Source organism: Crotalus tigris, unplaced genomic scaffold (genome assembly GCF_016545835.1).
Source record: "Crotalus tigris isolate CLP2741 ecotype Arizona unplaced genomic scaffold, ASM1654583v1 scf7180000023608.1681014, whole genome shotgun sequence".
Taxonomy (NCBI): domain Eukaryota; kingdom Metazoa; phylum Chordata; class Lepidosauria; order Squamata; family Viperidae; genus Crotalus; species Crotalus tigris.
The window spans coordinates 463,937-488,180 of NW_024100075.1; the positions used below are offsets into that span (position 1 = coordinate 463,937).

General features: G+C 37.5%; 1 protein-coding gene across 2 annotated transcripts; it reads right to left on the reverse strand.

Moving 5' to 3' along the window:
- Positions 1–1,379: 1,379 nt before the first annotated feature.
- On the reverse strand, positions 1,380–23,193 carry VPS4B (vacuolar protein sorting 4 homolog B). Of its 2 annotated transcripts, none has more exons than XM_039319695.1 (12): positions 23,146–23,193; positions 22,931–22,998; positions 20,483–20,594; positions 18,847–18,997; positions 17,233–17,300; positions 15,779–15,898; positions 13,667–13,823; positions 12,128–12,276; positions 11,829–11,910; positions 10,824–11,043; positions 9,481–9,618; positions 1,380–3,635 (listed from the first exon to the last, which is right to left on the reverse strand). In XM_039319695.1, the coding sequence occupies exons 2-12, from the start codon at positions 22,952–22,954 to the stop codon at positions 3,534–3,536; spliced, it is 1,323 nt and encodes a 440-aa protein (XP_039175629.1). In that variant the 5' UTR covers positions 22,955–22,998; positions 23,146–23,193; the 3' UTR covers positions 1,380–3,533. The 2 variants fall into 2 exon arrangements, with proteins under 2 accessions (XP_039175629.1, XP_039175630.1); XM_039319696.1 differs by having other exon boundaries at positions 23,130–23,148.
- Between the last annotated feature and the right edge of the window lie 1,051 nt (positions 23,194–24,244).

Genomic DNA, 24,244 nt, shown 5'->3' on the forward strand with positions numbered 1-24,244 from the left:
GCCTTACACTGCAGAACCAGCTTCCTGCCCGCTGCCCCACCCACCAGAGACCCCTGGATCTTCCCCAACCCTGCCCAGCCCCCACAGCTGTCCCTCCCCAGGAGCAACATCAAGCTGGCCACGCCCACCTGTCTGCCATGACCACTGTAGCCACACCCACCCGGTGGCCACAGCCACCCGGCAATACATAAGTGGGTTTTGGGTTGAAGTTTGGGCACTCGGTCTCTAAAAGATTCACCATCACTGTGTTAGCACTTCAAGGTAGATGTAAGGATAGAGGTTTTTAGCCTGATTTCCCGGCAGCCTACCATCAAAATACTTAACCATCTAAATGTTTTCCCTCTCCCTTTCTGTAACTTCTTACCTAAATTCTGCAATATGAAAATAAGCTTATTTGGGAGGAAGACCAGGAAGGAAAGATACAGGTAGTCCTCAGCTTACAACCATTTGTTCAGTGAATGTTCAAAGTTAGCATAGCACTGAAAAAATGGACACACAACTAGAACTTCCCAAAGTTCTGGCTACTGCACCTTGCAGTCAAGTGATCGCAATCCAGGTGCTCAGATATTCAGCTCATGACTTCTATGTTGCAGAGCATTGTGGACATGTGATTGCCATTTGTTACCTTCCCTGCTGGCTTCCCACAAACAAAATCAAATCCCACTGCAGGAAAGATCTGTCATACCTGAAGTGCCTTACTGCCCACATGAAACTGGCCTTCCTCAACTCATGCATGACTTTACTGGGTCTCCTATACTCTTAGTCTGCTTACCTGAGATCCCCATCTCTTCCTGCTTAACAACCCGCATGTCTGTGGTAGTGACAGCTACTGGTGGACAGCTGGTATTTCCATCACTGAGACAGTCACGTGACATTGTGCTTTATGATAGGTAGTTAGCCAAATTCGTAAGTCATACGCCACTCAATTCTAAAAAGTTGCATTGAACAGTAATCAGAACAATCTTCTCACCAGCTAGACATTATCCACCTCACTGATGCTAAAATATAGTTCCCATTATTTGGAAAAAGGGCCCAAATAAAAACTACCAAGCTACAAGCAACTGCAGGTTTGAACAGAGGAATGATGGAAGGAGGCCTTGCCAACATTTTCCAACTGTTTCTTCACCCATGGGGAAACAGGATGGAATCCTACATTTTGGAAGGTTCAAAATTAAATAATCAGTGGAAGAAAAAGCTAGTGCTGTATTAGCTTTCCCTTGGGAATTACTTGGCTGGAAAAAAATGCAGTAATTTATCATAAATACATATTTAATACCAAATTTATTTTAATTTGGATTTATATCGTTTGAGAACTTTGGTGACCTAGTTTCCATGGTAAAAGTGATGAATATTTAGTAAATATGCACATATAGCAGTACTGTAGTGAATCTTTATGAAATTTTATAGCTGTTTTCAAGAACTTATATTTTTCAAAACAAATATATTGCAACAGACATAGGAAGCAAGCTGTGAAAAATTGAAGGAAAAATGATTCAACATATATTAGGAAGACTCAGATTCAAAATCCCAAACCACATGGAATTCACTGAGTGATTTGGGGCCAATCATCTCTTTCAGCACAATCTACTTCACAGGATTGTTCATGGGATGTTATGAAATGTGATCCTTGCACTTTGGTTGAGTTCCCAGAGAAAAGGCAGGGCATAAAGGCAATAAATAAATACATCAACCGGAGAGTAAAGAGATCGGACAAAATGGCATAATGATCATGTACATAACTTTAACAACTTGGACATATTCTCAAAAATTCCTTTCACGAGATTTCGAAGTATAATCTGCACAGTCATATTGAGCAAAATAGTCCATATATTTAACAAAGCTATATATGATTCTAACATCAGAAATGTAAACTAGTAATATCTTGCAACTTACTTCATCCAGCAACAAATTTCAACCATTCCTATGATTGTACACAAAATGCAGACATGAGAAGGAAATAAAACCTCTAAGATGACCATATGGTACTTTACACAGAAATTTGCAACACCATAAGCATCTACAAGATACATTTCCGTAACAGAAATGTAATTTGTGTTACACAGATACTACAGCACTCACTTATCTACAACCAGGGCAAATTTCCAAGGCACAAATTCAGTGCTGTCATGGCTGCATTTGAACACAATTTGATATGATGAGAACAATGTCCTGAATTTGCATATTTCCTTTTCCTCCCTCATAACCCTGGACAAAATTTTGGAAGTTTCTGCTTCTTATTAACTAGAGGCTAATATTTGTTGAATCTTCAATTCTGATTAATTTTAACTCTGGCATATTTCATAAGGCAGCTTCATTACCCATGGTTTGAAGCTCACTTAAAGCATGTATAACATTAATTATAATTTGTTGACTGCAGTTAAAGTAATCCAGAAGCAAGAAACCTGTAACTGCACCTTTCGTTATATGGAAGGAGGAAGACTTTAAGCCTGAGGTTCAATAAAATGTTTTTAATGTTGAAACTGGCCACTGTAATGTTATATATCATATTAAGAATTTCTTTAAAATGCATACTTTTTAACAAAAGGCTTTGGGAACAAAACATGCACTGTGTTTAATTTTTAATATAGTTTATCTATTTAACTAACAATATAGATTTTCTTTCTAATTTTTTAAAGGTAGATCTTGAAGAACATCATTTCCCCTGAGCATCCTTGGGAAGTTCAGGCTGTTTAGCACATCGTTCCAAGAGCTTCTTTCAAAATGAAGGTCTGTTCAGAAACAACTTCTGTCAACAAATGGCTGGCTAAAACATGGGTTTCAGAATTCCTCATGGAATTTTAATAGAATATGTCCCTTGCTTGGTTTAAATTCCTACAGAGAATAAAGCAAGATGAAACCAGACAGGAAGAGGAACCACACACTATTTACATTTCAAGTCTGTTCTCTGGTAGCTTGCAGTGAGTATCTGTGAGTTATTCAGAACAATGCTTGATGTTTTTAAGGCAATACCATATTGCAGAAATAAAAAAAAAAACCATCAGAACTTCAATTCTGCACTCAGTAAGTATTGACTTTCTATGCCTTCTCCCTTCTGAAACCATAATTGATAGGAACATTTTAATCATATGCATTATCAAGTTCCAGATGATAATTCAAGAAAGAGCATTTGTTTTGCAAGCAAATTCACCGATTATAAAAATTGATACTTGACAACCAAATAGAATTCAGTTTAAAAAAATACTTGTGAAGTATTTTTTTAGGCCAATAGGAGTTTATAAATACTTCGGATCAGGGGCAGCATATATTATTTCTTACTGAGAAATTCTCCAAAGGGGCTGTCAAATGTTAAAGTATATATTCCACATTTGTCCTTTTTTGCCAACAAGTCTTATTATCGTGCTCCTAGTAAATGACATTTAATAGATATTTTTTGAAAGTGATATACATAAGCCCGAAGATCTTTGCAAGAGGCTCTTTAGTTCTTATGGAAAAGGAATGAGCAATTTATTTATTGGCAACATAGAAGCAATAATGCCAAATAAAGAAATAATAAGATTAGAGAGCCGTTTGGATTAGCCTTCCTGTCCAAAATCTTCTGTGAACTTCTTTAGTTTTTCCAGGTCCTGCTCATTTACTGTTGGTTTTGTGTTGGCTAATGACCTCAGCATATCAGCCTGCACATAAATGAAAGAAGAGTTAAAAGCTGCACATTTCTCTATCATACATATTCACATAGATAGCACAAACACTATAATTATGTGAGTTATGGCATGGAAGAAGAAACCAAAAGAAGCTATAAAAACAAAGAAACCATAACAGCCTCTAACACTTCTAACAGTTTTTTCACAATTGTTCAAATAATTATCACAAATCAGAAGTCTAACAATATTATTGGAAATCTAACAATACAAGATACTATGAAATATCACATCCGCTTTGTATTACTGGTATTGGTAGTCCTTGACTTACAACCGTTCATTTAGTGACCGTTCAAAGTTACGACAGCACTGAAAAAAGCGCTTATGACCCTTTTTCACGCTTATGGCCATTGCAGCATCTCCATGGTCACGTGGTCAAAATTTGTATGCTTGGCAACTGATTCATGTTTAGGACAGTTGCAGTGTCCTGGGGTCATGTGATCACCTTTTGCAACCTTCTGACAAGCAAAGTCAATGGGAAAATCAGATTCACTTAACAACCGTGTTACTAATTTAACAACTACAGTGATTCACTTAAGAACTGTGGCAAGAAAGGTTGTAAAATGGGGCAAAATTCACTTAACACATGTCTTGCTTAGCAGCAGAAATTTTGGGTTCAATTGTGATCTAAGTCGAGGACTACCTGTACTTAGAAGGAATACATTGCTATAGAACGATTTTATTGATTACAATTTAACTAACAGCAGAGCCCCGCTCCCTCTTTTACTCAGAAGCAAAGTTCACTTAAGCGGTTTACTGTCAAGTATTTACTTATATACCACAGCCTAAATATTTCTAACCAGCCTTCACATTTCACAATCCTTTACTACTTTATATGTTACAGCCCAAAGGGTGAGATTTCATTCTTCCTTAACTCAGAATTTGAAAACACTCTAGAGAAAGGTTTCAAAATGCCAATTTACACGAAAATAAAAAAATAACTACGGGATATTTCACTGTGGATAGTTAATTCTGGAAAACCATGAGGGAAAAGGTCATGGTTTTCCCAGTTGCAATGTATGGATGTGAAAGCTGGACCATAAGAAAGGCTGAGCGCCAAAGAATTGAGGCCTTTGATCTATGGTGCTGGAGAAGTCTCCTGCGAGTCCCTTGGACTGCAAGGCGTTCAAACCGGTCAGTCCTAGAAGAGATCAACCCTGATTGCTCTTTAGAAGGCTAGATCCTGAAGTTGAAACTCAAATACTTTGGCCACCTAATGAGAAGGAAGGACTCACTGGAGAGGAGCCTAATGCTGGGAAAGATTGAGGGCAATAGAAGAAAGGGACGACAGAGAATGAGGTGGCTGGATGGAGTCACTGAAGCTGTAGGCGTGAGCTTAAATGGAAGATGGTAGAGGACAGGAAGGCCTGGAGGAACGTTGTCCATGGGGTCACGATGGGTTGGACACGACTTCGCAATTAACAACAAGTTAATTCTATTGCAAACGAAGTTAAGTGAAAAAGTAACTGCAGAAATGTATGTAATAGGGAGACTAGATACACCCCCCCCAATGACATAAATTAATCCCTTAAAACATGAAATCAAAATACGTTTTGAAGAATGTCAGTGAAGAAAGCCTTTCTCATAATTGTTGGCAACAGCTTCTCTTTTTCTGAACAAGTTTTGAAAAGAGAGATTGTGGCCTTGGGTTGGTGAGATTATTGTATGTATTCACACTTCTCCTGGCACAGCAAGTCTGCTCACTGAATGGTAAACAAACTTAGGGAACCCAAAGGTGATTCAAGTCTGCAGCCTCTGCATAGAAATGAAAAAACCAATTTGAATGCCCCGCCCTTCAAAAAACAATGCTAGTGGAACTAATGGCACACCTGGGAGATTAAATTATATGCCCGTGAATGGTTTAAACTAAGACATTAAATTACATTCTTGCACAGAAAGATTATTCTGTACTTTTTAATTTAAAAAAACCAAATAGGCCATCATCTTGCTATGGACCAGCAATACTTTTTCAGATCTTTGAAACAGAAGGTTCAGAAAGTCTCTACTGAGTCCTAAAAAAAAAAAAGAACAGGTGAACATGTTTGCACCGCCAATTTGTATTGTGTACTTGAAGCTCTTGCTTCAAATTAAATGTTGCACAGACTTCTTTACTTCAAATCTCTATACAGCAGGGGTCTTCAACCTTGACAACTTTAAGACTTGTGGACTTCAACTCCCAGAATTCCTCAGCCAGCAAAGCTGGCTGAGGAATTCTGGGAGTTGAAGTCCACAAGTCTTAAAGTTGCCAAGGTTGAGGACCCCTGCTATACAGTCTTTCTTTGGGGAGGGGTGTGCCTTTGAATCGGCTTTGACTCTCGGCAATTACCGGAGGTTTCCTTGGCAGCATTTTCAAAAGACATTTGCTATTCTCTTCCTCCTACAGAGGGAGTGGCTGGGCTAAGATATCCCACTGGTTTTGTGCCCAAGGTGGGGCAAGAACTGATGATCTCCCAGTTTCTAGTTTGGTGCACTGTCTCAAAAGATACTTAGTGTTAGTATATATAATGACAAACTGAAATCAAGAGGACATTAGATCGATCCATCTTTAAAGGGCTAACTTAGATTTAAATTGGAACATTAAACTAAGCCATAACTGCTTAAGCATCGATACACCCTCCCACACACAATATGTAGATGGATTCATGCAATATGCTAAGCAACAAATTGCATTTTGAACTAATACAGTATATGAACCCAATTTCGGTCTAGATTTAGTTCAATATTTTGCAACATAAAAATACGTAAGCTATTTTTTTTACGTTGGAACTTTTAAGTTTTTATACAGAAGAAAAAAAAATCTTAGCATTTCTCAAATCAGGCCACAATTTTTTTTTTTTAAAAAAAATCTTTTAAGTAAAATTATAGTGTTTGTTTGCTTGTGCAACAACTATATTCTCTGGATATATAAACAAGCAAGAGATGAACGCTGGATTTGGGTCAAGTTATTAAGGTGGCTGAGCTGTTTGCTAGAGGCCAGTTCCTACTCAACAATCACTTTTGTAAAAGGCAAGGTCTCCTTTAATCAACAATGATGCCTGGAGACTTGTGGGTAGCTGTTTAGCAACATTAGATCCGAAGCTTGCCTTCTGCCTTTTTCAAGGGTATTTTTCAACTTCCCAGTACAGCCTACAGCCCTGGTAGTTGCAAGTCTTCTTCTATCCAGGTATTAAACCACTGGGAGCCCTGACAAAGTCAGCCAAGTGCTGTCACCTACTGAAGCATAATGTTTTTGTAACTAAAATTATAATCCATATATATTCATTACTTGCTTAGAAGTTGTCAAAGTATACCCAAGTATGACTGCAGGCCTTTCTATAAGCCAAGAGCTCATATTGTAAACAACTTCAACTTGTGTTCAAGGAAACCATTTCCTCCTTAGTAAGGTGAATGAGCTGATAATAATGCTTTTTAACTCCTGACAGATGCAGTCATGTGAAAAAGTATGATTAGACACTTGCTACTGGTTGCACAGTGACCGCTCAACGTTACAATGGTCCTATCTGGACTTGAATTCAAATTTAGAATGGTTACCCACCCTAGGGTCATGTGACTGAACTTTGGCCTCTTGGAAACCGGGCCGCATTTATGGCTGTTTGCATGTTCCCATGACTGTGCTTTATGATGGTTTTTGCCAAACATGGGCAATTACTTCCAGTTTTCAGTAAAACTGCGCCCATAGCAAAGTACTAGTTTGCTTAATAACTGCAGCATTTGCTTAACCACTAAAAAAGGCTGTAAAATCAAATTGGTCACATGACCTACCTGGTTTACAACCGTCATGACTTATGACCATGATGGGCAGGCTCCATTATAGTCATAAGCTGAAAATTACCTGTATAGCAATCCACTGAAATGCTTGGCTTTGCATTTATGTTTATTTATCCATACAATGGATTATGAAATGTGCATGGTATATAGCACTAGCGATAGCACGTTACAGGCCTTTCTAAGCGATTTACATAGTCAGTGTATTGCCCCCAACAATCTGGGTCCTCATTTTATTAACCTTGGAAGGATGGAAGGCTGAGTCAACCATGAGCCAGTCAGAATCAAACTCCTGGCAGTGAGCAGTGAATTAGCCTGCAATACTTCATTCTAACCACTGCACCACCAAGGCTCTTATATATTTATTATATCCCCTTTATCAATTACTATTATTGAAATTAGGATCAAATATCTGTATACTTAAATATATTGAAAAAGTAAAAAAAATCAATGGGGTGCACTCACTTTATTATATGACTATAATTCTTATGCATTTTTGTCTATTTGAGGAAATTAAAGCACTGTTCATACAGCATATTAAGCCACAGTTTAATTGGGATCCTGAAACTTGCTATGTCATAAGCCAAAAGTAAAAAAACTTTCAGTGCCTGAGGGCTATATTTTACAAATATTTTCAACAGAAACTGAAAATTACTTTGCAGATTGAATAATTCTGCATCAAGATTATCAAGACATCACTGTTGAGTTGCTATGCAAGTAATTTAATTCTAAATAACAATGCATTGAGTTTTAGGGTGAGACTCTTGAATGATTAATCTTCTTTAGCCTACATTATTACATCCCATATTTCATAGCCAATCTTTAGAAGCTTTATGATAGCAAAAATTAATGAATCATTTAAGTTTTAAGGTGAACTCAGAATTCCAGAATAGGAATATGTTTAATTATTAAGCATAAATTACATTATACAATTTTTTTAAAAAAACTTAGCTGGTATAATGCCTGATTTGAGTAATAAAGAATTTGAGTTCAATTATTAGCATTTTCAAAGACCAAAAAAACTTCATTTTGAATCTTGAATTACTGATAAATCAGAACAACTAAATCTAAGTTAAATGATATGGTATCTACATTCCTATGTATATAATATAAAGAACCAGTTTGATAGAGCAGTAAAGTTGTTGGCCTAGAAACAGGACACTGAATTCTAAGCCTACTTTAGGCATGAAAACTATCTAGGTGACTCTGGGTCAGTCATTCTCTCTCTCTCTCAATCCAAACATCAAAGGTTGTTGTGGTAGGAAACAGGAGGCAGGATTATTAAGTATTTATAATGAGTTATAATGAAAATAATAGTAATGATAGCCCCAGTGTTGTCTATAGGTTGGCTATGAGCTAGAATAGTAACTATTAAGATTTATAGATTGATACAGAACAATAAACAAACACAAAGTTTTTGATTTTTAGATATAAAAAAGGACATGTAACACAGGATGGAGATGCTCAGCTTACGCAGGGCATATCGGGATAGATATAGGGTTCCATTTGTTCTGAGCCAGGCATGCTTGGCAATCTGTCATACCACTGTTGCAGTCTGTAAGGATTTTAGAAGATAATTGAGGTTTCTAAAATAGGCCCTGATTGAATCTGTGATCTTCATTCTAAGATGCTTGTTGTTCTTGTTAGTTGCAAAGTCATGTCCGACCCATCGCGACCCCATGGACAACGTTCTTCCAGGCCTTCCTGTCCTCTACCATCTTCTGGAGTCTATTTAAGTTCACACCTACTGCTTCAGTGACTCCATCCAGCCACCTCATTCTCTGTCGTCCCCTTCTTCTGCTGCCCTCAATCTTTCCCAGCGTTAGGCTCTTCTCCAGTGAGTCCTTCCTTCTCATTAGGTGGCCAAAGTATTTGAGTTTCAACTTCAGGATTTGGCCTTCTAAAGAGCAGTCAGGGTTGATCTCTTCTAGGACTGACCGCTTTGTAGTCCAGGGGATTCGCAGGAGTCTTCTCCAGCACCATAGTTCAAAGGCCTCAATTCTTTCCTAAGATGCTACAGCAGGCCAAAGTCAAAATATTGATAGTAAACACTTACCATACAAACAACAGGTTCCAGAAGTTTATCTCCTGGTACGTCCATCCATGTCATTTCAATGGCACTGGGTTCCCCTGGAGAACATGGGGTGAAGAGATCTACTAGAACATTGGGATCTGATAGCGATGGTCCTTTCACCTGTGAAACAAACAAGAATTTTGAGGTCAGAATTGAAAATATTTAGAGGCGTGTACAATTAAGAAGAATACTGGGCAGTTAATCAGTACAGGCTTTTCATCTTTTGTCTAATTAGCGTTAACATTGCTCCTAAAAATAACATCAAGATCACCTCAAATGTTATACTTAGAGAAAACTGGTACAAGATGTTTTATTGCTGGTATATTAAGATAACCTTTATTGTCATTTTTTTTTACTGTGGGAACAATGGCACACATCAAAAATGAAATTTAGTTGCCCGCTCATAATAGCTAAATGAGTAGCTCTTTTCCCCCCAAAATGCTGGAAATGGAAGAATAGGTTGGATCTTTCTCCCACATGCGGTAGTACTACTGCAATGCTCAATAATATTGAAAATTAATTCATTAAAGAATGGAACAAATTTTTAAAATAGTAATTCCATTCTAACCAGAGACATTTTGATTAAACTTCAGTTTAAGCCCAAAGAAAATCAGGTATATGTTGGTATCAGATGAGACCACAATAAAACTGTTTGTCTAAGAAACCTCTCTGTCATCTTTGTACTATGCCATTGTACATTGACAGGATTAGTAAACACTAATATATTTCTAGACCAAACATATCCCTCTAGTAGTAAAAGTAAGAGAACTAAGAGGTAGTAGTAGATGGAGAGATTGGGAAAAGCAGGAGGATATTTTATTTAACTCTTTCACTAGCATCTCCAACAGCTCCTCTCTCAAGAGATCTGAGATTAAGAAACAGGCCCCAATTTTTAAAACTGAAATTCACAAAACTTTTTTTTTTTTTTTTAAAACCCAACTTGTAGGAAAACTTTAGGGAAAAAGTTTGAGTTAATGAGCTAATTGTTGCTTTCATTCATCCCCTTCTGCTCCAAGAACAGAACTTAAAGAGACTGAGTTTGCTTTCCACCACTCCAAGCTTAAGACTGGTAGCACTTCAAACTTAAGACTGAAATGAAGAACTCTTAAGTTCTTGCTGCATTTCAGAGACATGATATCAGAAAACAGACCCCTTAGGCAATTATTCTTGGCAAAAAGGATCCAGATTGTTGGGGGCAATGTAAATATATATATACATTGCTTACTGGTGTACACCGCTTAGAGAATGCTTGCGCTTAAAGCGGTATATAAGTCTCATAAATAAATAAATAAATAAATAAATAGAAAAGAAATCCAGCTACTCACTTTTTTAAAATGTGTTGCTGATTGAACTTTCCTAACTGGCTGCATTAGAGCATCACGTACTATGACGCTAACATCAGCACCTGAATAGCCATCAGTTCGCTTTCCAAGTTCCCGATAATCTGATTCAGACAAGGTATTTTTAGTAGTCCCAAGATGAAGCTTAAACATTGCAGCTCTTGCATGATCTTCAGGTAAGGGAATATAAATCCGCTTTTCAAACCTTATTTAAAAAAAAATCACAAACATTCTTATCCATGCCCACGATATAGCATTTCAAATGCTGAACATGACAGTCACGCTCCTCTATTAATCTAAGTTAAACAAGTTATCAAAACAGTTTTTGCAAGACAGCAAATAAAGAACTAAATCTAAGGAGTCACCTGGGGTATATAACATTCCTAGTTCACCAACCAGAATTGAGAATAAGAAGGCAGAATATTTCCAGTATTATTTGCCAAGTTTAAACTTCAGTCCTAGTTCTCTTTTAGTTACTATTTCTTGTTACGCAAAAATAATTCAGAAATTGAGAATTAATATGCCTGTTAAATGGAACAATGTGTTCTAGCCCTGCGCCATGGTACCACAGTGGTTAGAATGCAGTATTGCAGGCTACTTCTGCTGACCACTGACTGCCAGCAGTTCAATTCTCTTCAGCTCAAGGCTGACTCAGCCTTCATCCTTCCGAGATCGGTAAAACGAGGACCCAGATTATTGGGGGCAATATATGCTGACTCTGTAAACTGCTTAGAGAGGGCTGTAAAAGCACTGTGAAGTGATATATAAGTCTAAGTTCTATTAATATTTATTAAAAGAATGTAATGTTATACTACCCTAGTTCCCTTTTTTAATATTGATAAAATAACGTCTTATGCTGATGTCCAAATCTGCTGCTTACATAAACAAGGAAATGCTTTAACCGTGATGTAAAATCAGTTTTCCAGTCCATAGTGCTCTGAAACTATGAGCCATGCTGGCTCAAACCATAAGAGACAATCAATTCTTTACCTCCTTCTTATGGCAGAATCTAGAACCCAAGGGATATTTGTAGCTCCAAGAACCAAAATTCCTTCATTGTCTGTTCCAACTCCTAAAACAACAAGTCAATTTAGTAAGTGCCCATTAGTAGAATGTATAGCATAGTATAAAGAAGTATAGCATCAATAATATACTATAAAACTTTCAGCTCCACATATTATAAACAGCCTGATGCAGTAGTCTCATTAAACACTACTGTATTTTATAGCCATTATGTAATATACACTCATGCTTTAATGTACTTTAACCAACTACTTTAATAATCTTACCTTGCATCTGAACCAAAAACTCTGTTTTAATTCTCCGAGCTGCCTCACTTTCATTTTCACTTCGGGAACCACATAAAGAATCAATTTCATCAATGAAGATAATTGAAGGTTTACTTTCTCTGGCAAGTTGGAATAGATTTTTCACCAGCCTAGGAAGCAATTTAAATTATATCAAAGAAAGTGCAGTGATAAAGCATAGCAAACAATCACTTTTTATGGATATAAAATGTTAATGTAAAATGTTAATCTACCATATGTAGGAAGGCATTTAAAGCTTTTACAATTAAATTTTAGTTAAGGTATCAGTCATTCAGATAAAAATAACTTTCATCTAATTGCTTTAGACACATTTTCACAAATTAAACTATAAAGTCACATATTATTGGATAGCTTTTAATGATCATTAGTTCAAACATCCTTTCTGCAAAGCAGTTAGATAATCTATGATAAATAGCTGTTATAAGAATTGGATGGCCTTAAACATTTCTAAAATAAATAATTGTGAAGCACACATATTTTGGGAGGTAATCCATAAGAGAAATTTATAAGACCATCCTCCCTTCTGACTCATTTTATCCTTACTCTTTAATCATTAAGTCTTTTTAATCTCTTTTGTTAGCCCTTGATCACATAAAAATTGCAAAAAATTTACATTTAATTCATTCCACTGTTTTATCAAATGTGGTCAATGAATAACTGAGAGGACATGGGGCCCAATAATTAAAAGCAAAACTGCTCGTTCTGATGAAGATATTATGGTGCTTCAGAGAGCAGAAGGTGACAATTTGTCCCCTTCCAGCAGAGAGTAAAATTGTAATAATGCCTAGATTTGGATGAAAATCTAGACAAAGTTTATTAGACATTGAAAATTGCTGGTCAGAGAGAGTAGCACATTGTTTTGCTGAATAGTATAAGAAGACCAAAAAAAAAAAAAAAAAAAAAAAGAGCTGCTCATTCAGCACTTCAATTTTTTCCCTAACAAGGTATCTTAGCTCCTAGCATTTTCCCATCAATACTTATCATGAAAAGTGCAAAGCCATCAAATTTACTTTATACCTGTACAGAAGGATAAATTATTTTATAGACTCCACTGTTTTAATTCTTTCCTAAGTAAGAAATTCAGGTTTATAAATCTGATTCTTTTATGTATGTACCCGAACTGAGTAACTCTTAAAAAAAAAGTAACCATTATGAAATGGGTCTTGCTGCTGTGAATGATGCATGTGATACATGTGAAAGTGATGGAGAACAACAGAATCAGTCCTCATAGGGATACATTAACCAGAGATACATATAATTTCCATTTCTCAGGATTCCAGCATAGATTGAATATAATTGGAGCGGGAGAAGAAAAAACGCTTCATGCCCGAACATCTATTGCAATTCTCAGATATCAGTGGCAGCTTGCTTGCCTTGCTCCACAGTGTAATAATTTCTATATACTTTGAACATCTCATGTTAGGCAACAGTTGGCTATTTAAGCTTATATATAGCTCTAAGATTCCAAACGTTTAAACTGTTTGATCAGTTATTACTCACTTTTCACTCTCTCCCAACCATTTTGAAACAAGATCTGAAGATGATACGGAGAAGAATGTAGAATTGTTAGCTTCTGTTGCAACAGCTTTTGCCAAGTAGGATTTCCCAGTTCCTGGAGGTCCAAACAGAAGGATCCCCCTCCAAGGAGTTCGCTTCCCTAAAAATGTGTGACACGATATATATTTTTTTGAAAATCTAGTAAGTTGCCAGCTCATTTAGCATGCACAAAGCAGTCACACATTTTTCAAAACATATTTTAACGGTTAAAAAAAAATCCTTTTTGCATTCCCTTTTTGCGTAGGCTTAATCTGGACAGCTTGGTCAGCCTAGTAGTACTATTATTTAATGCCAGGTCAGAACTTAATTGTAGATAAGGAAGTAGAGTTGCGTTTGTGAATTGGATAGAGCTGATGTCACTTGGCTGTGTCCTCACAGGAATTCTGTGCAGCACTCAATGCAGGCTGGATCATAGGAGTGGGAAAGTTACTGTAATCCATACAAACATGACCATCCTTAGCAGGATTTCTTTCTGTCCAAAGCTAACACCAAGTAGGGACTCACATGGACAAAGTGGAGAAGCGACTTGTATTCCACATACCAAGCCACACTTGTCCTGGAAGTAGAATTACAGAATCCCAAAACTAAAATAACTCTGACTCTGAAACATTATGATCTTCATCACAATAATGAAATTGTCCCAATTGTCATTAGACCCAGACTGCCTAAAATACCGCAATTAATTATCCCAACGTAGTTCAGTAGTACCAGATTGGGGATGGCTGGTCTACAAGAAATACATATAGTCCTCGACTTATGACCACAACTGAACCGAAAATTTTTGTTGCCGAGACATTTGTTAAGAGTTTTGCCCCATTTTATGACCTTTTTTGCCACAGTTGTTAAGTGAATCACTGCAGTGGTTAATAAAATGATTGTGAACTGAAACTGGCTTCCCCATTGACTTTACTTGTCAGAAGGTTGCACAAGGGGATCACATGATCCTGGGATGCTGCAACTGCCATAAATTTGAATCAGTTCCCAAGTGTCTGAATATTTGTCATGTGACCATGGGGATCCTGCAACAAGTGTGAAAAAAGTCATAAGTCACTTTTTTCATTGCTGTTGTAATTTCAAATGGTCACTACGGTAAATGAACTGTTGTAAATCGAGGACTACCTGTACGCAAATTTTGTGTTGACCAATCTTCTCTACAGTGAAACAGTTGAATGTTTTTTTAATGAGCTTCTATTCAAGAATAAGATTAATAGCTTTTGTAGTTAGAATTTCTTGGCAGAGTAAGATTTTACTTAGATGATGAAAAATATTGTCGCTTTTTATTCTTCTCTTCAAGGAACATAGTCAGTACATAATGTCTCTGCTCAAGCCTATTTTATGCCCAAATATAGTTAATTAAGCTGGCTGGGAGATAGTAGATGTTTCCAGTCTGAGGTCTCACTTCAGTGAACTCTACATTATACTAGTTCAGGGGTCCGCAACCCCCAGTCCGTGGACCAGTACCAGGCCACAACATGCCAGCAACTGGTCTGCACAAACAAGCAAAGCCCCATCCGTGGGATGCAGCAGCACACAAAACCACGCACCCTCCGGTCTGTGGAAAAAACTCTCTCCATGGAACCGGTCCCGGGTGCCCAAATGGTTGGGGACCTCTGCACTAGTTCTATGTATTTGATAGAAAAACTCCAGTATCCAACAAGTTCCTCAGTAATAAAGATACAAATTTTGGGCATTGGTTCAAGAATTAGCACAGTCTATTCAAGCAGTCACATGACTAGCATAAAAAACAAAACAAATATATGACAAAAAATTGTAAACGGAGATTGTTACTCCATTACATAGCAACAAAATCCCATACAGATATGTAACATTAAGTAATCCAAAAACAGCCAATCAGTTTACTCCATACATTCATATTCTTGCATTTAGCCATAACTATTATTCTTCCTTTGAGAACAGATTTCTTAACAGTATTGCCTCACTTACATTGCATGTATCTTTCTCATGAAAGCTAAATGACCTTACTTGTACTCTCTATCTCAAACACCTCAGGATTATGCCAAGAAGGCACTGATTGTATATTCACTTGCTTATCACCTGTAAAAAGGTGAGGAAATTTAATGGGCAATATTACTGCTTCTTTAAGGGCTTCTTTTGCTCCTTCTAGTCCAGCAACATCACTCCAGTTTACGTTTGGTCGTTCCATGACAATGGCACCTGTAAAGCAAAAGACCATATTTTTAGGTAACCATATTCCATACTATAATTCTTTAAAAATTAAATATAAATATCTCATTTAAAGTAGAATCACTTCCGAAACAAAATTTTTGACAATCAATAGAAGAATGCGACCGCAGCATATTTAGGGTTTACTTCACACAAAATCAAGTAAGCAATTCATTTCATTACAGAAAATACTATTCTAACCCAAGCTAACTGCAGAGTGCTACTGTACTAATACTACAATTTCATTGAGTGACTGCCAAAATTTAAAGGTCCTGTATGTTTTTCTTTAAATCTCAATTTTAACTTGAATAGGGTGAACCAAGGCACGTTGGTTCACCTTCCAAGAAGTAAACAGGAAAGATTTATTTAATGCCCTTAGATTGCTGTGAAATCCATAAGACAGCTCATGCCCTTTTATATCATTCATACCAATTCACCATAGGCACAGTGATGTTAAAAGGTTTGTGGATGTATTTGAATTTTTAATATTTCTGCAAAAATATGACCTAAAATGGGATCTGTTCTCCAAACAAGCCCTAAAACTAGACAAACAATCCAATTAAATAAAGGGATCAAAAACATTATGCTTGTTTATCAGTTGAGGAAAATGATCCAAAGTTAAATATCTGGGTGTGGCAAAAGGATATGAACCTTTAGGATTATAACTTCATTTGAAGGGGAAATTAGAGTCAAGTATTTCAACCAACAGAAGATAGTCAGGAATAAGTGTGTGTGTGTGGGGATTCCAGATATTCTCTATCGAAGTCTGTTCTTCGCAACACAAGAAGTATGCCATGGCTTAAACAAAGGAGATTTTTTGAGCACCTCCCAAAAATAGCTGTTGATGCTCATTAGGCAGGAAAATGTCACAGAACTATTTCCAGAGTTTGGACTCCACCAGGTCACAGTCAGGCAGATCATGTACAAATGAAGGCAATTCAACCCCACTGTTAACATCACCAAGAGCAAGATATGTAATACTCTGGGAAGTTTCAAAGAAGCCTAGGGCAGAGTTCTCCAGCATTTCTGGCTTTGTGGACTGGTGGTGGTGGTGGTGTGTGTGTGTGGGGGGGAGGTGATGTTTTGTACAAGCAGCCAGTAAGTGTGCACACGCAGCTCCATTTGCGCAAGCGGCTACACTTGCTTGTGCAAGTGAGGATGCCGTTTCCACAACCCAGTTACAAATTCCTTACTAGTGTATCAGGTTTGAAAGTATCCTAGGTGCCTCTTAGTGCACTCAATATTTATATGCCTTGCAACTCTTCATCTGACATCTTGAGAGAAACACTTTTGTTCAAAATGTTAAAAGTCTGATGGAAGGCTACCTTGGAGTTGATTCTGTAGCTTCTTTTTTTCAGGATCATCTGATTCTCCTTCCCCATCACTATCATTCCTAATTTGGGTGTAAGTAAAGCACACAGCTAAAACAGAGACAGATTCTGTTGCTCATGATTGATTCATTTTTAACACAAATAATCTTCCCTCAGAAAACCTATCAAAAAATGCTAGAAGTTCAGCTTCTTATACAGCTTAATATATATTATCAAAAGAATAACAAAAAACTGTTTATAGACAGATATAAGTTAGTCTTTCTTAAGTATTCTGACCTGGCCACTTACTCTTCTAACCCCCACCCTGCAAATTATACAAGATTCCTCAACATGTTGAGGAAGGTATACATTTAATCTTAATATTTTTTTTCCAGTAAGTGTGAGAGTTAAAAGTTTGGAAAGCTGCTGCTGCAGGGAAGAACCAAATAGGTATAGTCAAAGCTCTCTCCAAACAGCATGGAAGTTGTTTTTCTGCCTTCAACAGGAAAAAGCACTGAAGTCCAAAATTAATCTGAATACAATGGATGCATCCGATTTTAAATCATTTTTGGAATAGACCCAACAAAACCAACAGCCATTAATTCTGAATTCAATCCAATATTCTACTGCTCACTATTTCATGAGTAGAAACAATAAGTCTACCACAAATTTTAAAAAATGCAAGGAAAGGAGGGCAGACGCCAAAAGCCTAACAACCCCCCCCCACAAGATAGATGAAACAGATACCATGGAAATCATTCAACTGTTGATTTCAATCCAGCAGATGAGAATCAAATTTACAAAAATTTGACAAAAGTTATACCCAAATAAAGTCTCGCCTAATTAACAAAAGCCAAAAAGTTCTTCAGTGATATTTGACTCCATTCCTTTCCCCTTTTTTGTCCTTGGTTCTAAGACAGTGGTTCTCAACCTTTTTAATGCCGCGACCCCCAACCAGTCGTAAGTCGAGGACTACTCAACCGGTCGTAAGTCGAGGACTACTCAACTGGTGCAGCACCGTTTGCAGAATGGGACTTTTGGCGGGCTCAACAGGGCAGAGACAGCCTGGACAATTCCTATTGGCTTTTGAAAGCCAATAGAATTAGACTCTATTCAAGAGAGTCTATTCTATTAGCTTTCAAAAGCCAATAAAATAAAAGGGAGTAGCACAGCTAAGGAAAAGGGGGAAAAAATGGCGGACTGCGTTGTTTGGCAACCCCCGTGAAATGGTCGTTCGACCCCCAAATGGGGTCCCAACCCACAGGTTGAGAACCACTGTTCTAAGATGTACGTCCATCAGATATATACACGCATTACATAACAAACCAGGGCCTTCAGTACTATGTTCATTATTTTCTAACCACCTCTGGAAAAACAAATTAAAAGAAATCATAATGCACATAATTCTTAGAACTAAATATTTTAGAAACAAGCACAATGACTATGTTAAAGAAACAATGATATGTAAATTAATTGGAGTCAGAAAAAATTGGTATAGAATAACTTCTAAAAATATAGTGTGATGTTTCCATAATTTGCCAAAACCCAGCAATATTTTTGGAGTACTTTTTTGCATGATACAGACAGGAACAAATTTATAAAATCTTGGAATAAATGAAGCTGGCATACCCTTTTTCATCAGCTGAACCAGATTCTTTCACTGGTTTAAGAGGAGTTTTCTCCTTCTTTTTCAAATAGTCCTTCAGCTTTTCTGCTCTGTCCAAATATTCAGTACACTTTGCTCTGATGCTTTGTTTTGCTTTGTCACCCTGTGCCTCATCTGATAATAAGAAAAAGTCAACTTTTACTTCTTAAAAAAATAGCTTCTTAAACCACACACACCCAATCTTTCTCTTTAAAGCATTTCAAATTATTATCAATGAATAACCTATTCTTGTTTTGCTGATTTTTCAATTAAGACTCTGGAATAGCTTAACAATTATTAGATTTTTAAAGAACTTAAAAAATGAATTAGGATATTTTTTAAGAGATTGGGACCTATAAACAAACAGATATGTATCTGTTTGTTTCTATACTTCAGCAAACCTTTCCTCAGGAGAAAAAAACACATTATAATGCCATAGAAAATGAAATAGATAAAAAGAGGTAAAATCAGTAGCATGAGCAAATGAATAAACTAAATAGTAACTAAATTATTACTTAGTTATTTCTAACAAATTGGAGTGAGCAGGAAAGGTTAAATAAATGTCTAAAACAGTGATGGTGAATCTCTTAGAGACCGAGTGCCCAAACTGCAACCCAAAACCCACTTATGCATCGTTGGGTGCTGGGTGGGTGTGTCCCATTGGGTGGGTATGTCCCATTGGGTGGGCATGGCTACAATGGTAATGACAGACTGGGTAGAACTAAAAAGTTCAATCAATCAATTCCAACTTTGCAAGATCTTTTTTTTCCCCCGCAAGAAATTAAATTGACTGATTGATTGAACTTTTTTTTTTTTGCACACGGTGGCAGAGGCCTAAAGTGAAAAGGTTTTATAAAACCCAGCTGAAGGCCTAATACTGGGGCAAAGGCGCACGTGCCCATGGAGAGGGCTCTGAGTGCTGCCTCTGGCACCCGTGCCATAGGTTCGCTACCACTGGTCTAAAACTTTTCCTTCAAGTGTTAGATGGTCTTTTGATAGTTCAGAAAATGTAGCAAGGCATAAATACAGATATTATAGGTAAGATGAGTCAACCTCTTTTAGCAATACTTCATGTTCAGATTCTTCATGTATCTTCTCCATTTTTAGTCCTTTCCTCTCCTGCTACTCTTTCCCAAGTTAGTTAATTTCCTATCTTTGTTGCTTTTTCTTACTCTAATAATCTTATGATTCTTTTGGAAGGCATTCTTTTCCGAACACAGAATATATTCATTTTCTGCCTTTTGCTCTCACTGTAGCCAACTTACATTTCTTCAAGTATTTCTTTCACAACAATTCTTAAGTTCTTCCTTAAAATGCTAATGAGCTTATTTTAACTGAAAGTTGTGACAAGTCACATATTAACATTTTAATTTATTACTAAGTTAATATTTCCACCTTCAAAGGGAATCCTTTAAGGGAGAGTAGAATAGGACCCTAATCAGAACAATTAATCGTATCCTTCTCTTGAGGCCATAAAAATGTAAATGTAATCTGTAGTTTTAGAAAACACCCCAAAAGTTCTAAAAGCGATTAGGAAGATCAGTGCATTTAATTTTGTTTCTAAAACAAAGAAGAATGTGAAATTTATTTCTAGCCATGTGTATTTAGTATAATTCTTACATTTGACAACATGAAGAAAATACTGCACAGCATGTTGATACAAACGAAGGGCTTCCTCAAAGTTCCCCGCTTTATCTTCTTGTGCTGCTTTGCTAGCGAGATCTATTGCTTTCTAGAAAAAAATATTAAAAATATTAAGTCCATTGTTCTTTAAATTAAAATAGGTTTTCAACACACAAACCCAAGAATACAGTTTGATTACCTTACAACTCCATTTTGTAACAGCCTTAAACCATTATTCTGTTATTAGTACTTTGCCCAGATCTCGTGAAAACAAAGGCTCTGTGTGTGATGTTTATGTTGCATTATTTTCTTTGAATCCCACAAAAACATTCCTGCCAGGCTCCAAAGTTTCAGCAGAAGCTTTCTTTCTCTTCTAACCTGAGGATTTATTACGTCATATGGTATGAGTTTGTTTTTGTAATTGCCTGCATTTATTTACATTCCTATCTATACTGAATCCTGAGGCATCCACGCTGCAATTGAAAGCAATGAAATTGATCCATAAGGGATTACTAAGAGAAAGATATTGTCCCATATCTAGCATGTTATATTATATATTAATAATTAAAAATTATGATGACCAAGCACATTTCATTGATATGAATGTGGCTTGTATACTATATAGATGTTTCATTCTTTATAATATATAAAATGTATATCAAAAATCTTTATTAACAGATTTTTTTAAAAAAAACCACAGATACTTAAGTTTCCAACATACTTATAATATTATAAGTTTGTTTGCAAAAACCAGGAAACATTTTATTTACTGTGCCATTAGTATTTAATTATTATTTACTGGAAAAATAGTTACATTAAAATTGGTATTAAATAAGGTAGTAATTACTTTGCAAATACATATGTACATACATGTTTTCAAAGTAAGACTTTACTTTTATAAATTATAATAAAAGTTATATTAACAACTTAATGCAAGAGTAACTAATTCATTACCATGCTATTAGTATTAATTAAGCATTTTTTTTTGTTTTAGCTGTATGTTAAACACCTCCAACCAAACAATAACTTGGTTTAATAACAGAACAATTAAACATGACCACTACACTTCCTGTGTGGCTCTGCAATTAAAGTATTTGTGGAAGAATACTGAGAATCTAGAAATGTGGCTACAATTATGCTACGGACCCAGAGGCATAATCACATTAAATTGGAATTGTTTCCATCAACTGATTACGAAGAGGAATAAATAAGAATGCTCCTTGCATCTTCCACCCACATAATAACCAACTTCAAATTTTGAGTTCCTTACGCCGACTCTGACCTAGATAGTGAGCCGCAGGTAGTCCTTGACTTACGACTGCAATTGAGCCCAAAATTTCTGCTGCTAGTGAGACATTTGTTAAGTGAGTTTTGCCTCATTTTACGACCTTTCTTGCCATAGTTGTTAAGTGAATCATTGCAGCTGTCAAATTAATAACATGGGTTGTTAAGTCAGTGGTTCTCAACCTTTCTAATGCCGCGACCCCATAATACAGTTCCCCATGTTGTGGTGACCCCCAACCACTTAAAAATCACCAGGTGCCAGGGACGTGGCCAAAGAAAAGGGTGGTGGACAGCCTTGTTTGGCGACCCCTGTGAAATGGTCGTTCGACCCCAAATGGGGTCCCGACCCATAGGTTGAGAACCACTGTTGTTAAGTGAATCTGGCTTCCCCATTGACTTTGTTTGTCAGAAGATTGCAAAAGGTGATCACAGGACCCCAGGATACTGCAACCGTCATAAATATGAGCCAGTTGGCAAGTGCCTGAATTTTGATCACACGATCACAGGAATGCTGTAACGGTTGCAAGTGTGAAAAACGGTCACAAGTCACTTTTTTTTCACCGATGTTGTAACTTTGAACGTCACCAAACAAGCTGTTTGTAAGTCAAGGTCTATCTGTATTTGGCAAACAGAATCAATCAGGATAATATCCAGCAGTTGCCGCAAGGCATTTGAACTTCAGCCTTATTCCTTGAAACCTAATAACCCAGACGCAGAAATCCTTGTGATTTAAACCTTAACTTCCTCCAGGAAACACTTATCTCCTAGCCACTCCTTTTAGCTCAACTCTCCTCCTCCTCCGGGCTTCTTTAAGCTTCTTGGTTTACAAGTTCAGTTCTAGAGAGCGCTGGTTCACATTGGCCAATCAGTTACTCATCGTAGAGGCAGGACGAAGGCAAAAAGGGCAGCAGCGGGCCGGGCAACTTCCATGCTACCGGATTAGTCTGGGGTGGGTGGGGAGGTGTTGTAGCAGCACCAGAAGTTAAAAACCGGCACGGAGTGCGCAGGTGGAACTGTTTTTAGCCCAAGTCAAGCATCGCCTCCCCCGTCCCTCCGAACGTCACCGCCCTCCCACCCTTCCTTTTGGGATGTGGGCGACGCCTTTCCCACGCGACCTCCCCCTCCCCCCCGGAATGCGACGCATGGCCAGCAACTGCTCACCTGCAGGTTGGATGTGGCCGCCATGATGGGCCGGGCGAGGAGGGACAGAAAAAAAGGACAAAAGAAAACTGGAAGGGAAAAAAAATAAAACTATTGCGCCGCCCGCCGCCTTAAGAAACTCCGTCTCTCCGTTACGGTCCCGCCCCCCGCTCCTCCGTCGTTCTGCGGAAACCAAAATTACTATATATTTTTTTTAAACCTGAGTTTCTTATTACTTCCGTAACTCAGTCCCCGCAGCCGGCCAAAATCGACCCAAACGGCTCTTCCGCATCCGCTGAAAGGTACTGACGTCACACATCGCGTCTTCGTCGGAACAGGACTGACGGGAAGTCAAACCGGAAGTGCAAAATGGAGGGCTTCGTAATACGCAGAGGCGCATGCGCAACAGCTGGTCCATTTTCCGCCTCCTTGTTTGTATTCAGATGCTTCCTTGTCCTGTATTTAGGGATAATCAGGCTCGCAGTTATGCGGATGATTGCTTCCTGTGTTGTAATATAATTGTAAATGAACGCGCCTTTTGTTTAAAAGCAACTTAAAAATCCTAAGCTGCAATCCTGCAAGCCTGAGTAGGCTTGCTTAAATTGATGCTTAATGTACTGAAGACTTCCTGCGGAAGAAATGGAGATTACGCTGTTTTATAGACTAGTTTTTCTTGCTTCGTCAAGAAAAACACATTAATGGACCTTAGTGCTAAACAAGTGAGCCCTCCTATGGAATTAAAGCCCTTTGAATATCATTGCGTTGGGCGTCGTTGGCATATTGATGACACTAATGGAGAAAGCACAAAATACGTTTATCTGTACTTGATAGGTCAGATTTCCCCAAACTGTCAGCATCTGGATTAGAGCCATTATTCCAGCTAGCTGGGTATAATTGAAGTTCTAGTGCAGGATTTACTGAAAATACCACATTCAGAAATGCTGATTTATGTGAATAAGTGGCTTTTGCACTGGATATTGCATCTTACCTTAAAAGTTTTCCCAACGCATGCAAAACTAGTTATAGGTTATAGAATAACAGAATTGGAAGGAACCTAGTGCATCTAGTGCAACCCCTGCCCAAGCAGAAATGCCTACAGTATGGCAGTCCAGTCTCTTCTTGAAAGTCTCCAGTGATGAAGCACCAACAACGTCTGAAGGCAGTCTATTCAATTGGTTGATCGTTCTGTCAGAAAATTTCTCCTTATTTCCAGGTTGAATCTCTCCTTGATCAGTTTCCATCCGTTATTCCTTGTCTGGCCTTCAGGTGCTTTGGAAAATAGGTTGACCTCCTCTCTGTGACAGCCATTCAAATATTGGAACACTACTGTTGTGT

Bases quoted from the DNA above. Each gene is read 5' to 3' on its own strand.
- VPS4B (XM_039319695.1), bottom strand. From the start codon at position 22,954: ATGGCGGCCACATCCAACCTGCAG. The intron at 20,595-22,930 runs GTGAGCAGTTGC...ATTTTTTTCTAG, and splicing joins CGGCCACATCCAACCTGCAG to AAAGCAATAGATCTCGCTAG. The intron at 12,277-13,666 runs GTGAGTAATAAC...ATTGCTTCCTAG, and splicing joins TGGTTGGGAGAGAGTGAAAA to GCTGGTGAAAAATCTATTCC.